The sequence below is a fragment of the Ambystoma mexicanum genome, chromosome 4p (assembly GCF_040938575.1).
Source record: "Ambystoma mexicanum isolate Mex_15411 chromosome 4p, UKY_AmexF1_1, whole genome shotgun sequence".
In the NCBI taxonomy this organism is placed as follows: domain Eukaryota; kingdom Metazoa; phylum Chordata; class Amphibia; order Caudata; family Ambystomatidae; genus Ambystoma; species Ambystoma mexicanum.
This window is the reverse complement of record NC_090927.1, coordinates 1205247866-1205264846: the sequence shown is the minus strand read 5'-3', so window position 1 is coordinate 1205264846 and position 16981 is coordinate 1205247866. Positions and strand designations below refer to the sequence as shown.

The 16981-nt window shown below is 44.4% G+C and overlaps 1 protein-coding gene across 2 annotated transcripts in view; it reads right to left on the bottom strand.

Moving 5' to 3' along the window:
* Positions 1 to 5238: 5238 nt before the first annotated feature.
* LOC138453733 (geranylgeranyl pyrophosphate synthase-like) overlaps positions 5239 to 16981 on the bottom strand; it is a 126060-nt gene continuing 114317 nt past the window's right edge. For both annotated transcript variants that reach the window (XM_069606854.1, XM_069606855.1), the window contains exon 3: positions 5239 to 6743. In XM_069606854.1, coding sequence (XP_069462955.1) covers positions 5958 to 6743 — 786 coding nt within the window. In that variant the 3' untranslated portion in view covers positions 5239 to 5957. The remainder of the gene's footprint in view (positions 6744 to 16981) is intronic.

Here is a 16981-nt window from a genome sequence, read left to right as displayed (position 1 = left end):
CATAACCATATTTTTCATAGTGTACAATGCTCTGTGATGCCACTTCCTGTTTTGTCAACGGGTGAAAGGTCGTGTTCCATCGCTTCCCGCGATATCACTTCAGGGTGGGGTCAAATGACATCCGTTCCTGTGATGTCATCAGGGGGTCAAGGGTCGTGTGATGTCACTTCGCTACCCCTGGCATTTTGGTGAAATGACATCCCTGAATACATGGTGCTCACTGAAAAAAGAAAATTCTCTAACATGTAGATTGCTGTGTACCGCATGTCATGTATGTTGCATACATACAATCTGTGACACAAACACCTATGTGTTAAAGTAGACACTTTAATGAGACTTGGCATTGATCTGATTAATTTATGCTAGTAAAGCCTGTGCAACAGTGTGAAACAAAAACATATGGAGAACCCTATGTTACTTCCTGTTACTGTATGGTCACAAAACTGGAGGGATCAAGCCTGCTGGTACCTGAGATGGAAGGCAAGGCTGTCCTATTAAAAACAAAAATGTATGCTTTCAGATGCAGATTCAGTGCCCTGAAAGAGAAGGAAAGTGGACATAGATAGGCGTAGAATAGGTATAGAATTGCCACATGCATCAGTGTTCTTTTTGTCAACCAGTGGCCTACTTTACTACTTATAATGCGCCAACCAACATACCCAAATGCTTCAGGTTGCACTGTGAAGGCATCATGAAGCAAGATACAGATGGTAGATTTAAAGTTAAAAATAAAATGGTTTATAAATCAAATGTCAGGATGGTAGGAGTCCTAACTTTCCCTATGCTAAGGTGGGATGGCCCTACCTGAGCGAAAGTAAGGAAAGTCTGAGTCAAAGAGTTCAACTTAAAAGTCTGTCTGTGTCCAAAACCTATCATTGCCCTCACAGCAAAAGCTAAACAATGTGTAGGGACGTCAATAATTAAATAAATGGTGATGAACACTGTTCTGAGCTTCTTCCAGGCTTTTAGCTTCCTCTTCAGCTCCCCTTCCCCAAATTCAAGAAAGTTCAACGAAAGTCTCTCGATTACCTTTCCCAAGTACAGGGAAATACAGTTCCACACAATCCTCAGGGTTCTTCCCCATGTTCAAAATAACACTGTTCAAAAAGAAAAGGGGGCTTGAGGCTCCATCCTCAAGACAGCATTTGCAGTTCATCAAGTCTCAGGGTTCCCTTCCCCAAGACTTCAACATAGCAACTGATACTTGTCACAGTCTTTCAATGTTTAACACATCTCCAGGCCAACTTGACCCTCCTTCTGGTTTGCATTACCAGATCCCTTACAGGGCTCCTTCTTGGTTTATTTCACAATGTTTTGGCTTTCAAAATTCAGGGCTCCCTGGTCTCAGCGCAGCTGTCAGACCACACAGGCCACCCATTACAAGTCACACAACAACCAGGAACTCTGGGCTTTTCAGCCCACACAGGTTCTTCTGTATTTGCCACTGTGTCCAAATTCACATTCACTTGGCTTCTCTTTGTTGGCCTTGTGGCTTTATATGCAGGTTCTGGAGTGTTTCCCGTGTGGAGGCTCTTTTCCCTCTCTGAACTTGTGCCTGCTTTCCCTGTTTGCTAGAAGGAGGAGCTTACTTGTGAAGATCTACACTCTGGGCACGAAGCATTGCAGAGTGTCTGTAGTGTTTTCGATGTTCCCTGGGAGCCCAGGGGAAACCAAAGAGCCTGATACCTGTGACAACCCCAAGAGCCCATTAAGTGTGCCCTCTTTGTTGTGTGCTGTTGGAATACTAGCAAGTGGGCTGACTGCTGTCTGACACATTTTCTGCTTCTCCACTACGGTGGTCTGCAAAAAGAATATGCCACATGAAATAACATCATCATCACTGAGAACACAGTGACAATTTTGCTCCCTCGAGAAAGGGAGGCACATTTTTAATAAAAGGACTGCTGAGCCGGCAACAGTGCAATGTATGGTGGCATCGGAACAGCTTATGCTCCCAGTAGAGCTAATGCTGCAGGTTGTCGAGGTAACTGGTTTGAAAGATGCAAAATCTTGGACCGGGGACTTAACAATGGGCCTGGAGTGCGCAGGGGATTAAATGGGGGTGGAGGGAAATGTGCGAGCGTGGTTGCTGCTCTGCTCTTGTGTAAAATCATTGTGGGTCCCCTGTCCAAATGAACTCTGGGCCCCTGAAAACACACATAAAATTGGACTATAAGATGAAACACTATGATATCACAGAGGCAGATATTTTGGAGATTAATCCATCATCCGTGCAGTACCAGTCTTTTCAAAGGAGCTGCAACAAACCTGCTGCCCACAACCCAAAACCTATTAGCGGTCTGATTTTGAAATCACCAACAACGTTTAGTTGGGCTGCATCTCCGGCTATTCAAGCCCCTTCTGTCAAAAGGCTGCTTTTGACCAGTAAGGGTGGGTTTGCCCCCACTACCTGCATCTCAGACAGGTGCTGTGCCTGGGGAGGATGTGTGGGAGAGGGGATCACCCTGGATGCTTGCGGCATGATTAGCAAAGGATATTGCGTTGATTAAAAAAAGGGCTGGATGAGAAGGCCAAGGCTCACAACACAGATTTGATTAAAGAAGCAACCCATGAGATATATTTACATTTTGAGGATACTGCTCTGTGAAATTGTGAATTTGGTCCTCAAAATGTTGTAGAGACATCTCCTAAGAAATCAATTGGCGGCTTGGAGGGGATCCTACAAAATCAAGTACCGTTGATCTCTTTTAGTGCTGACGTCCCTCTCCACTGTGTGACTAAAAATCAAGGATCTGCAGTTCTGAATCTTCATTAGAGGATGACTTATTTTCACCTAGAACACTTGGTGGACCAGCACATTCCACAAGCTTTATGATTTAAAATAATAAAGCAAATGTTATGTCAGCAGTAGCGACTGTCTTCATTCAATACATACAACTGTACGAAACAATGAATGAATCATTCAAGGATCAACCCACCTTACTGGCCATGATATACTCGAAACTGATATATTTGTAATCATTCATATCTTCATTACAATCTAGGGTAGATAATGAAGTGGCAACCTGATCTTATCGTCAAAGAAATCTCTGAGAGGCATTGGTCAATGAGGGTGCTGACAAGCAAAACCTATTGGGATCCCTTTTTGAAATCCTCAAGCACAAACTCCCGCCTAGAAATAGTGCTCCCTCGCGTAATGGGCTGACTTAATGATGTCGAATGTAATCCGCTCTTGATGATGGTTTATGGGAAGCTGGATCTCTTTAGTCTGCAGGCTTATGGGCCCTGAAGAGAGGGGTCTTCCGTTAATTGCTTCCACCGGCTGCATGGTGTTTCGTGTCCCGTACGGAATAGGATGACTAACAACCCAGTCTTGATCAATGAAAATTCCCATAGCTCTGCAGTCCACCAAGGCCAGAATGGGATAGGTCTTGTCTTTGGAGGGCGACAGGAAGGCCTGTAGTATCACCAAACTGTTTTGTCCAGGAGAGTTCAAGGATGGAATTGATGTGGAGCAAACATCTCGCTCACGAATCTCTGCTCCATTTAAGATCGGGAGCCGGCGTTTCCCGAACGCCAAGGAGGTGCCAGAGGACATTCCCTGACCAAATGTTTGTCTGAAGCACAATACATACACAAACCCGTATGGATCCTTCTCAATCTTTCTTGAGGTGACATGGGTCCACGAAAGGCTCCAATTTTCATGGGTTCAGTTTCTGGGGCTCAACTTGGGTTTGCGTCCGTCTGGCTGTGCTCTCAAAAGACGTCTTGGGTGGGTTTCCCTTGGATTTCTTCCTTTCAGCCTTCCTTTCCTGTATGCGAAAGTCTATTTGCAAGGCCAGGTCCATTAGTGCTTGGAATGAATTTGGTCTGGCCACCCTGGCCAGTTCATCCTTGATCTCATCGTTCAGGCCTCTCCTGAACAGGGTAAAACTAGCCTCAGAGGACCAGTCTGCTTCCTTAGCCAATTGTTTAAATCTGGTCACATAAGTGAGCATATCTTGGGAGCCTTGTTGAAAGTCCAGCAAGCGTTCTTGGGCAGTATAGACCTGCTCTGGACGGTCAAACATGCCTTTAAGGGCCTGTATGAACCCATCATAGTCGTCTAGGAGGGCATCGCCGGAGTTAACAAGGGGTGTTGCCCAAGTTAAGGCGTTGCCGGAAAGGTGGGATATGATGAAACCCACCTTAGCCCTAGGAGTTGAGAAATAATAGGGCTTAAAGGTAAAGTGGACCAGGCATGAATCCAGGAATCCGCGAAGTGTTTTTGCCAAACCATCATACTTGTCAACAATACCGCCCAAAAGGGCACCCTCCTTTGTAGCAGAATCCCGGGATAAGACCAATTGTTTGAGCGCAGCGTTTTCCGCCTTAAGATTTTGAACCTCGGTTGATAATTCTTGCATGCGTCGCATTAAGTCCTGCACGGCGGCTTCCATCTTGTTTATACGTTCGATCGGGTGGCGTCTCAAACTGTCAAGGAGCTCCCCCCTTCTCACATGGGTCCGGAGTTTGCCGGTGTCTTCGATCACTGCCTTCTTGCGAACGCTCCTGGTCTTGAACAGCGCTGCTCGAGTCTCGTCTGGTTCCAGGTTGCATTTAGTTCCGGGAGCGCAGAGTCCACGAATCCGGGAGTCTGGGAAAGGCTAGAAATGCTCGGAACCAGGAAGGGGGAAAGGGTCAGGAGCGGGTAATAGCACTGGGACAAAGGAAACAATACCTCAAGCTATGAACACACGTCTGGGGCTACTCTGCAATAGCATTGAGACGCGCAGAGCCGCGGAAGGCGTGGTCTATAAATAGATCACGCCGCGTTCAGCGCATGGAGCGAGCAAGGGCTTCAGCTCTGGACGGCCATGTTGGAAGTAGTACGGAATGTAAGCCCCGCTGAGACAAGGACCAGGAGGTCCAAAAGGGGCGTGATCTGAAGTTCATGACAGCAACATGTTGAATGCCAATGACGGGCTAAATACCAGCCAGGGTGCAACAAATCCCAACTATTAAGGTAAGAGTCTACCAATAAAACTTTCTTTAGTTAGTCTATTAACATTAATATTTTCCTTAGATATGCACATTTTTTAAATCTAGTTTCAGAAGTCGTTTTTAAGGTACCCATACAGAAAATGTCTCTATGTATTCCCGTGGAACACATGAATGTCTTCAGTCAACCCAACCAGATTTTATACTAATTCATTCAGTAGACACAGGAGGAACATTATGTAAGAATGCAAGGTTTAGATTCTGCAGAGTTTAATAGACAAAATAAGTGGACAATGCTAAGTGCATAAATGCAGTTTAATTTTTTCTCTGTATACATTTGTAGAGAATAAAACAATGCTGTAACATTACGATGGAAACTCACCAACATGAGAATATAAACATACATGTAAAATAGTTCACAATGTCAAAGATGTTGGATTGACAGAAGCACCTATTTGGACATAATATTGTATTCCAAATAAATGTTGGTTAACTTTGATCATTTTGGATATTGTATGTGCATTCCTCATTGTTGTTGCATCAAATAAAGCTTAGAATCAGGTGTCATTTCCTTCTTCATCTAATCATCAAAACATTTGTGTTGCATAGATTTTATAAGTCTTATTGTCTTCTTGTAATCATCAGCAAAGTGTGTAAGCTCCATTCATAAACCGCTACACTTGCTTCACCACTTATCACAAGTAGCTCATCAGGAGGGTTTGTTTAAGATGGGCTGGGCTGTTAGAAAGAACATTATTTTTACAAATAGCTCCCAATAGGTTCAACTGTATTTTAACTACATAAAGGAATAGTCATAGAAAATACTAGTGTGTATGCTTACCAAACTTGTTCTGTACCAAACAGAACTGATTGTTTATTTTTTACCGGTGAGGCGATGTAGATGCATAAAATCAAAATAACCCAATTCAGTTTCATGTTTCACACAGCTGCAAAATTGGAATAGTTTGATGTTGAACATCATATTAAGGCCTATTCCATCAGTTGAAATATTTACATCAAATGCTGGCAATTGTTTGTAGACTAGTGTTGCTATCTTTGTATGTTTTACTTAGCTTTTGGACTAATCGTACAAGTTCAGGGTTTCCCTCAAGTTTTTCAATTTCTCTGTATAGTTCAGATTCAAGCTCTTGCAAGGTTTGTCTGGTGTATTCAAAGGAACCCACGTTTTCTAGATATTGCACGCAATATTTTTTTACAGCTATATTTTCTGACCGCTGGCGCAAGATGTTTTGCACCTCTGTGCTTTCTGGTCTTGATCGTATTGCATGTATAGCAAGAAACGAAAATTTTCCCTCTGTTAAATCTTCACAAAAGATGTTGTTGTCACTACATTTTTTAGAATTTAAATTTGCATAATCATTTATTATTTGGAAAAACAGAGAAAGTTTATTAAGAAGTGGCTTTAAATCATGCTTACAACCTGAGAATAATTGCATGAGGCCTACAATTAATTCCAAAAGTCCTCCTGTCTTCTTCATAACCATTTCCTTATATTGAGCTTCTGTTGGACAGGTGTAGGTGTCTCTCCAGTAGATGTCCAAGCCTTGTCCTAGGTGGAGATCTAATAGCTTCTCTGTAAATATCTTGACAGCATCTGGGTGACATAGCATTTGAACCTTTCCAAGAATCAGGAAATATACATAATTTACTGAATTTATTACAGCTGGAGTGCCATATATGATGTGCGCTGCTGGAAAACCGTGTCTTATCTTTGAGTTATCTTCAACGTCATCTATCAACAGGCTGGCACCGTGCAGCATTTCTGTCACTTCGATTATTATCTGAAAAAGAAATAATATATACGTTATAGTCATCAACATTGTCATAAAGCAATAAACAATGACTAAGAACTGTTTTATAAGCATGAAACTGTACATACATATACCAAATATTTAATTTTCATTATGTTATGATCCGTTTTGAAGAACAGAGAAACAGATGATGAAAAAAGTTTTAAAAATATTCAGTTATTTCACTAGTCAACCAAAAAATTGTTCAATTAAAACATTATAGTTATAATATTTTTCTGTGGGGTAGTACAGACATACTAATGTTTGTAATGCTAAGAGGCGTAATCTGGTTTAATAGACAAACCCCTTCTACCATGCATTATTGTTCCTAATCTCTCTCTCACCACTATACAAGGCAACCCCAGTGGTCCTCTATATCCCAGGTTGTGTAGTCTACCTTATCTGATAATCAAAAGCAATGTTCCCCAATACCTAAATATATTTAGACACCTTCCACTAATTCAGACTATGGGCCTCATTACGACCCTGGCGCTAATGGGTTAACAGCACCGTAAAAGGCTGCGGCGCCGTTAACCCATTAGCGCCTGATTACGAGGTCGCTTTGCGGGACCCGACCTTAACAGCTGGTCTACACCAGCCGTTAAATTAGGGACCCGCAAAGGGACCTTGGTGCTAGGTACGGTACCGCAATTTGCGGTACCGTACTTAGCGCCTTCCCCCTTCCCGTAGAGCCCTATGGGGCGAAAATGGGAATGGGGAAGGGCCATGGTTCAATGGGGAATTATCGCCCCGCCAACCTTGGAATGGGGTGGTAATTCCCCATTGACCCATGGCGGACCTGTTACAACACCGGCACCAACCATGGTGCTAATAGCGCCATGGTTTAGCGCCAGTGTTGTAATGAGGGCATATGTCCTTTTTCACAGTAACAATATAATAATTCAAAACAACAGTGAAAGTGCCCAATCCTGCATGGACAAACTAGCCTTCTATTAGAAGATACTGTGGTAGGCCCAGCTTTGGTATACAAGGCACAGGTATGGCCTTTTCAAATCTGAATGACCTTTATTAATTATATTTCTTAGGTAGGGGTTTGATAAATGTATACAGGTTCTATGACAAAAGCTTTCTTATAGTTAATAAGGATTACTCAATGGCAAATAGTGTGTAGTTTAGCTCAACCAAGTGTGGTTTCCTTCAGATATCTGGCATTTTAGGTGCTTCTATTTTCAAATTATAGAGTTTGTGCCCTATAATTATAAGTCTCAGTGTCCTGCTGAGAGACACTGCTCTACAAAAAATGCTTTCAGAAATAAATGGCCAACTTAAAGTTCCCAATACATATTCTTAATAAGTCCTTTGACGACAGGCTACCCTAGACCTAACCAACAGAAACATCTCAAGGATTGGCACAGCGCAAACGTTCACAAACTGATGCTTTATACGTCCAGCCCTTCTCTAATGCAACCAAAACAGTGGTCTTCTGGCTCGGATCTTGAAGCAGTCTGGCATTGGCTTTCTTCTTTCACTTTGCTCTTCAAAAATGGTCCTGACCTCACAGTTTTCTCTTTTCCCCACTTTTCCTCGATTGTATCTGTACCGCTGGTGAACCTCTTATGCCATTGAGATCTCTATTTTATCTGAGGCACCTCAAACCCCCTGGGCGTTTGACAGGTATTCTTATTCAGTCTCCCATTAACCTTGCTTTAATTTAGGATTCTTACTAGATCTCTTTGTCTTCTGTTAAGTCCCTTCTTGACCTTGGTTCAGTTCATGTTTTTCTAAATTCTCCTTCTGCTCCTTTGTTCACTTCAGGTCATCACTGGGTCTCTCCCGGACTTTGGTTCCATTCAGGATTCTCAACATGCCCCACACGGACCGTGCATCTGCTCAGGAGTCTTGGCAAGTCCCTTCTGGAACTTGGTTCTGTTCAGGAGTCTCAACAGGTCTGTCCTGGACCTTGGTTCTGCTCATCGTCTCAGGAACCTCAACACGTCCCTTATGGACTCCAAGTTGTTCACCTTCATATTCACTTGAATGGCTTTGTTTCTCATCCTAATTAGGGTCCTTGTCAGGAAGTCAATCTAACTGTTGCTTTGTTATTAGCATAAAGTATAGTTAGAGCATTAAACAAAACTATCGGTATATTGAGATCACTCAAAATGTCCCAAAGCTTCACACGGGTAATTGCATCAAAAGCAGTTTTCAAATCAATAAATGCGACATGTACATTTAATTTCTTTGATAGAAAATACTTCTGTATTCAGAGGGAAAAGCCTGAAACTTTGAACATTTGTACTTAATCCAGGATGGAATCCAGCCTGCAAGTGGCACATGTTGTTATTCTCCTCTATCCAGGTTTTCAGGTGGCCTAACAATACCCTTGCATAAATCTTGCCAGCTGTGCCCAAAAAGCGAAATCGGATGATAATTCGATAGCACTTCACGCCAGTTGTTTTTATAATTAGAGGCTATTTCAGTCTTAGTCCAAGACTTTGGTCATAGTGATATGGCTGTAATTGCTTTGAAAAGAATGGGTTCCAAATTGTTGTTTTTTCTTTAAAAATGTCTACTGGATTCTAATCAGGACAAGGCGCTTTATTACTTTGTTGTGTCTTAACTTCTACAGAGACCTCCTCTGAGTTGCAACAGTATTATAGTAACACCCTCATTATTAGTTTGTGGGTATCCTGGTGGTAATGCCGCCAGGATACCGGCAAATGGGAATACTGTTACCCGCCGCCTGATCTACCAGAATTACCGGAAGATTACAGTTGTTGGCAGTGGTAGGTTAATCCCCATTCCATTGGAGGATTGCCGGTATTACCAGCACTGGTAATAATGGTGCCGGTAATACCAGCTGTTTTTTGCCCAACGGGTGTTTCAATTACCTCCAGCTCTTGGTTGGACCCAAATCAGGCCACCCCACCAGCAAACTTCTAGTCTGCCAATCCAGAAGCGTGCCGGTGAATGGAATTACTGGTACGTTAAAGGCATGGTCTAGTAAAAATTTTTATTGTCCCTACGGGTTGGCCATGTTTTTTAAGCCTAAGTGGCTCGATTTTAGAAAACTTTCCTATGGCCCTTACCCGAGTTTTCGTCCATTACACGCACGCGAAAACAGGCACCAGGGAGCTTCCATTTTGTGATAATCCTATCATTTCCTCCATCGCCCTGGCTGACCTGCTTTTGCGGCACTAAATCATATCCCCCGCCCCTGAGCCTGTCATCGGCAGACTCGTACCGCCCATTTCCCAACGCCAAAGCACGTCTTGTGTCAACATTCGCTGCGCTTCAGCTAATGACGTGTCGCCATGGAAATGGCAGGACGCCTCTTTCCTCAATAAGTATAAACAGACCGTTTCACAACACACAGCAGCAGATTTTCGATTCCATTCCTCTCTCTGTGTTACTTAGAGTATTTTGTGACTCGTTTCTGTGCTCTGGTCAGCTACCTTCGCCGCTTGTAGCCCGTGTGAACACCTATACCATCTCGGTAAATTATTTTACTTTGTTTACCACACAATGGCTACAATAATGCCCTACATGTACGACCCCGAGTATACCGAGGAGGAACTACTGGAAAGGGAAGCACGCGAAAACGATGGGGATTCGGACGGCAGTTGGCAGGACGAATCAACAGATGAAGAGCCTGGGCCTAGTCGCATGGATGGCGTCTCCACCTGGTGCACATGCAATCGGTGCAAGCTAATGCCAACCGAGGAGGAGAACTGCTGCTGCCGAGAAAACTCGGGATGCCTGGCCTACATTTCGGAAGGCGAGCCACGACCGCAATGCATCACCGAACTGCCAGACTTCAGGGCAGCCTGCCTCACACGGGCCGTGTTGAGGATAATGATGGTGCTTATGCACGAACTTCGCGCAACTGTTCGTCCTCGTAATCCGAGTAACAAGTAAGAATACTCTGCTTGTCATGCCACTCCTATTTCATGTTCTTCTACTATATCCAAAATTACATCTACATATCATTGTAACGCATGTAAGTCGTTCAATAGTGTGCATTGTCTAGATAGCATTTGTCCGTGCAGAATGCCATTAGTTGCAAGAATTGTCATTGACAACAAACGTTTATTAAACTTATATTGGTCATTTAAAAACAGTTTGTTTCATTCCTTTTCACAGGTGGTACAGGCTGGTGGCCTATCGTTCCTTTACATGGTGGCTCCACGGGAGGCTTGGACACCGCGTTCGAAGAGTTATACCCGCCTGTGCCGTTCGTGCCATTAGAGAAACGTTCCCGAGTGACAGCGGTCAGTACAGGGGATTTTCTCTCGCTGTGCTGCAACCTGACCTGTATAATCTTTAAAGTCTTGTATTTTTGTGTCATGAAAATAAGATACAAAATAAAACACCACATATATTTTAACAACGGTTGTTTCGATTTTTTAAATGAATCAAGTGTGTCTCCATTCAAGGATGGACGTCAGACATCTGTGCTCCGAATGGGTGAAGGTCTGGTCGCTGTGAAGCAGGGTGGTCACTATCTATCTAAGCTAACATAACATATTCTCGATAATGCATGCACTAAATAACACTTGTTCAAAGTCTTTCAGTAGGTTATGTCTCTATAAAAGTCACAAATATATCTATACTAACAATTACCATTGGATTATACAGGCCTTAGGGTCTTGACCACTATAATACACCAGTTGAAGTGTAGGTCTGTGCTCACAAGAATCTCCGGTATGTGGCATTTGTTATTGATAAGCAACGATATACTATCAAAGGCGGTTCGCGCCAGTGGATGAGCGCTGGCATGGGAGCTGTCAGGGGCGCGAAAGGCCAAGGTGCCAAACTGCATGTACACTTCAAAAGGTATCCCACGCCAAGGGGCCATCGGTCACATGGCCTCCTCAGACCCCGTGTCTCCAGCCAGGCCTCCCCTTGAAGCAGGCCGCCCCCCTGCAATCCACATAAGTGTGTCTCCATTCAGCAGTCTTCCTGTGCCTTATATGCACGCCCCAGGCCCATCCATCCCACCCCCTCTATCAAAGGCGGTTCGCACCCGGGGATGCGCGCTGTCAGGGGCGCGAAAGGCCAAGGTGCCAAACTGCATGTACACTTCAAAAGGTATCCCATGCCAAGGGGCCATCGGTCACATGGCCTCCTCAGACCCCGTGTCTCCAGCCAGGCCTCCCCTTGAAGCAGGCCGCCCCCCTGCAATCCACATAAGTGTGTCTCCATTCAGCAGTCTTCCTGTGCCTTATCTGCACGCGCCAGGCCCATCCATCCCACCCCCTCTATCAAAGGCGGTTCGCCCCCGGGGATGCGCGCTGTCAGGGGCGCGAAAGGCCAAGGTGCCAAACTGCATGTACACTTCAAAAGGTATCCCATGCCAAGGGGCCATTTCTCACATGGCCTCCTCAGACCCCGTGTCTCCAGCCAGGCCTCCCCTTGAAGCAGGCCGCCCCCCTGCAATCCACATAAGTGTGTCTGCATTCAGCAGTCTTCCTGTGCCTTATCTGCATGCCCCAGGCCCATCCATCCCACCCCCTCTATCAAAGGCGGTTCGCACCCGGGGATGCGCGCTGTCAGGGGCGCGAAAGGCCAAGGTGCCAAACTGCATGTACACTTCAAAAGGTATCCCATGCCAAGGGGCCATCGGTCACATGGCCTCCTCAGACCCCGTGTCTCCAGCCAGGCCTCCCCTTGAAGCAGGCCGCCCCCCTGCAATCCACATAAGTGTGTCTCCATTCAGCAGTCTTCCTGTGCCTTATCTGCACGCGCCAGGCCCATCCATCCCACCCCCTCTATCAAAGGCGGTTCGCCCCCGGGGATGCGCGCTGTCAGGGGCGCGAAAGGCCAAGGTGCCAAACTGCATGTACACTTCAAAAGGTATCCCATGCCAAGGGGCCATTTCTCACATGGCCTCCTCAGACCCCGTGTCTCCAGCCAGGCCTCCCCTTGAAGCAGGCCGCCCCCCTGCAATCCACATAAGTGTGTCTGCATTCAGCAGTCTTCCTGTGCCTTATCTGCATGCCCCAGGCCCATCCATCCCACCCCCTCTATCAAAGGCGGTTCGCACCCGGGGATGCGCGCTGTCATGGGCGCGAAAGGCCCAGGTGCCAAACTACATGTACACTTCAAAAGGTATCCCACACCAAGGGGCCATCGGTCACATGGCCTCCTCAGACCCTGTGTCTCCAGCCAGGCCCCCCCTTCAAACAGGCTGCCCCCCTAAAACCACAACATACATACGTCATTCATTCACAAACGCACCTCTGTTTCTAATACTTTATAAACCACTTGATATGTCTCATGAGAACATCTTTGTGCTTTGCAAGTCAACTCCTGAACGTGCTACCTGGCAACCACTGAGATCTACGCTAATCTGCTCATTGTCGTGCTATCTGTGAACTTCTGTGACCGCTTAGAGCAGACCCATCAGGGTGCTACCTGCGGCCACCCACCTATTCTCCTGCAACATACTGCTCTGCTTGCTGAATCCAACTGTTTGTTAGTCAAGGTAAGGCCATGTATCCTAGTCATATTTCGCAGATTTTTAAATTTCTATCTATTTGCGAGTAGAGTACACAATAGTGCTATGTTCATTGGTCTCATTGCTATTGACTTGAGTTTCCATTGCTATGCTATCAATAGATCTATTTATTTTCATCTGTGTCTATTGTCATCGAATTGCATCCTTCGGGGGTCCAGTCTATAATGTAAGCATGTTTCCTTCTCGTGCAAGACAGAACATCCAAGGGACGAGTCACATGTTCAGATTTTAGTCACATCATTTATACATTTCTGCAACTTATGCAAATACTAAGCTGCACATAATGAACTGGTATAGTTCCTGCGACCAAAACAAACCTTGCATTGATCATTGTATGATTCATTTACTTTTGTATCAAATCTTTATTCTTGAAGATTGTATAATAATGTCTATATTTACTTTTCAGATTTATCAACAATGCCTGCCTGTTCGATTAGCGGTTGCCCTTCGAAAACCCATGCGAAATCTGAAGGCACTACAATGCATGTATTCCCGAAAACTGTTGATCGAATAAGAGAATGGGTCAGACATTGTGGATATCCACTGGATGAGCTGGAAAGTAGAGTCCAACAAGTCTTACAGGACAAGAGGGGTGATCGATATCGCATCTGCAGCCGGAACTTTTCCTTGGACATGTACACAACATCTTGGGTAACAAAGAAGAATAAACGGCGAATGACACGGAAATTGCTCGAAAACGCTATTCCCACTGTATTCGTCCACATTCCGCCACCGGTGAGTCAAGTGTCCGGATTTAGCTTTATGCCTTGCGGTAGTGTGTAGGTAGCCGAATGGATTAATTGATATTGTAGGTGGTCTATCCCTTGTAATAATTTCGATATTGATATGAGTGTATAGTTTTTTGAATAATGACATTTATCAATATATTCTTTTTCGATTTCATAACCCACAAACGCAATGTATATATATATGGTGACAGGGAACTGTGCTGTATTGAGCATTTTTCAAGTATTCTGTCGCCTTACATGGCTATTTTTAATATTGGCATTTCATTATCAATCATTAATTTACCTTTACAACTTCTTGACTATCCCTTGAATCTGAAGCAAGAACATTCTACATCCTTGACGTGGTCGCAGTTATCAACCACTTCTAGCGCGTATCAGGTAATCTTACTAGGCTAATCCGCTACATACTTGTTTTATGCATGTCAAGTAATAGTTTTATTCTATCGTGTAATTATTTTACCGAATGTTTGGTTAGTGCTTTCCAATTGATATACACCTTAGTTTTCGTCCACTGGTGTTTGTTTTCAGTTATAATTAGTGTTATCCATACTAATGCAAGTACTGTTTTTCAGGGAGATGCTGAAGCGTCTGCCACATCTACAACATTTCTAGATGTTCTTCACCAGCAGGAGGTATGGATACTGACAGCTCCATCGAGCGTCATCATCAGAGCTGGAATTCTTATCGTTTGATTGTTCTACACAATGTTTCATTCGTGGTTAGCCATTGATATGTACCTGTGCTGTCGACCCCAGGTGTGTTTTATGTTTTCACTATTGTAATCCTCACTAATGCAAGTACTATGTTTCAGGCAGTTGATGGAGCGTCAACCCCTGCACTTGAAGCAGAGCCTGACATTTAAGTAATTCAAGGGGAAGTCGAAGCGGGACCATTCGTATACGAATCGGCGCAACAGCTTTCGGAAGTGCGCACTACATTTGCAACATCCATAGATATTCTTCAGCAGCACGAGGTATGGATACTGTCAGCTCCATCATGCGTGATCATATAACGTGATTCCATTTGCTATACTTTCTTCCCTATTAACGCAAGTGCTGTGTTTCAGGGAGACGACGAAGCTTCCACTACAATCACAACATCCAATTTAGATATTTACATTTTCCTTGATTCTTTTAGACAATGCATAATTTGTGGTTATCTCTTTATATGTACCTGTGCGTTCGACCCCAAGTGTGTGTTATGTTTCCTATATTGAAAACCATAATAATGCAAGTACTGTGTTTCAGGGAGACGACGGAGCTTCCACTACAATCACAACATCCCATTTTGATGATGCAGATGTAAAGGAATCGGAGAAATAAGTCGATGAAATCTGCATACTTATATTTTCCTTGATTGTTTTAGACAATGCATCATTTGTGGTTATCTCTTTATATGTACCTGTGCCGTCGACCCCAAGTGTGCGTTATGTTTCCAATATTGAAAACCATACTAATGCAAGTACTGTGTTTCAGGGAGATGCTGATGCCTCCTCTTCAATACAACCATTCATGGCAGTCCATGCAGAGCCAGAGGTGTGGATACTGACAGCTCCATCGAAATAGATCATCACTGGTCGAATACTTGTCGTTTGATTGTTGCACGCAATGTTTAAATCGTGTTTGGCTATTGAGATGTACCCGTGTGTTCGTCCTCACGTGTGTTTTATGCTAACAATATTTTGATACATAGTAATGAAAGTACTATGTTTCAGGGAGACGATGGAGCCTCATTCCGTGCTGTTGTCGTAAATCTCCCCCGTCTCACCTGTGATCGGGATCTCCCTTGTTCGGCCGCAGGACTCTTCCTGTGGATGGTTCGGGTCTTGAATAGGCTCGCCCGAGCCTCGTCAGGTTGCTGGACGCGTTCAGAGTTCCGGGAAGTTCGTGGTTCCAGGGTATCCAGGATTAGCGAAGAACGAGTAAGTAGGAGGGGAAATCCAGGAACAGGATAAAGGCAAGGAAGGAAGTAACAGGATCAAGGGAAATCAATGTAGAGAGTAAGCACATGTCGGTTCACTACCGAAGATAGCGTTGAGACGCGCGGACCCGCAGGGGCGTGACCAATTTATAGTACGTGCCACGACGTGAAAGCTAGTGCGTAGCACGGAGCTTGGTACGGCCATGTTGGGAGGAAGAAGGAGTACAAGCCCTTTGTGACAATGACCATGAGGTCCAGAAGGGGCAATTTCGCCGGGTCATGACAGCATGCCCCCTCCGAAGACTGGTTCCTCCAGGCTTGCCTGGGTGAATAAGATGGAATCTTCTGAGCAAACGAGGGGTCTTTAAATTAGAAACTGGGGAACAGGGAAGTATGGAAGACTGGATGTATCTTTTTCCAGGAATCTGGGAGCTTAAGTCAGAAGGAGACAGGATTGATGATCTCCTTTATAGAAAATGGACCATAATAGCGAGGAGCTAATTTGTTTGGTCGTAGATGTCGAGGTAACATTTTCGAGGCTAACCAGACTTGATCGCCAACTGAATAGGAAGGTGATGGTCTTCTCTTAGAGTCCGCATATCTTTAGGTTCGAGTTTGGGCCTGTTCTAACTGATCCTTTGCCTCTCTTTGTAAGTCGATCAGCATCTGAATCCAAGAGTCAAGGGTAGGTACCGGAGTAGATTCGGGAAGAACTGATGGTAAAACAGACGGTGATAACCTTGACTGCAATAGAAAGGGCTGATCTTGAGAGCTGAATGATCTGAGTTATTGTAGGAGAATTCGGCTAAAGGTATAAGGAGAGACCAATCGTCTTGAACCTTGGTGGCAAAACAACGAAGATATTGTTCCAGGGTTTGATTTACTCGTTCCGTTGCCCCATTGGTTTGTGGATGATAGCCTGAAGAAAGGGCACGTTGGATTCCTAGAACACGACAGAGATGTTTCCAGAATTGTGAAATATACTGAGGTCCCCGATCTGAAATAATCTTGGAAGGAAGGCCATGAAGACGAAAAATATGTTCCAGGAAAATTCCAGCAAGTTCTGAGGAAGATGGTAG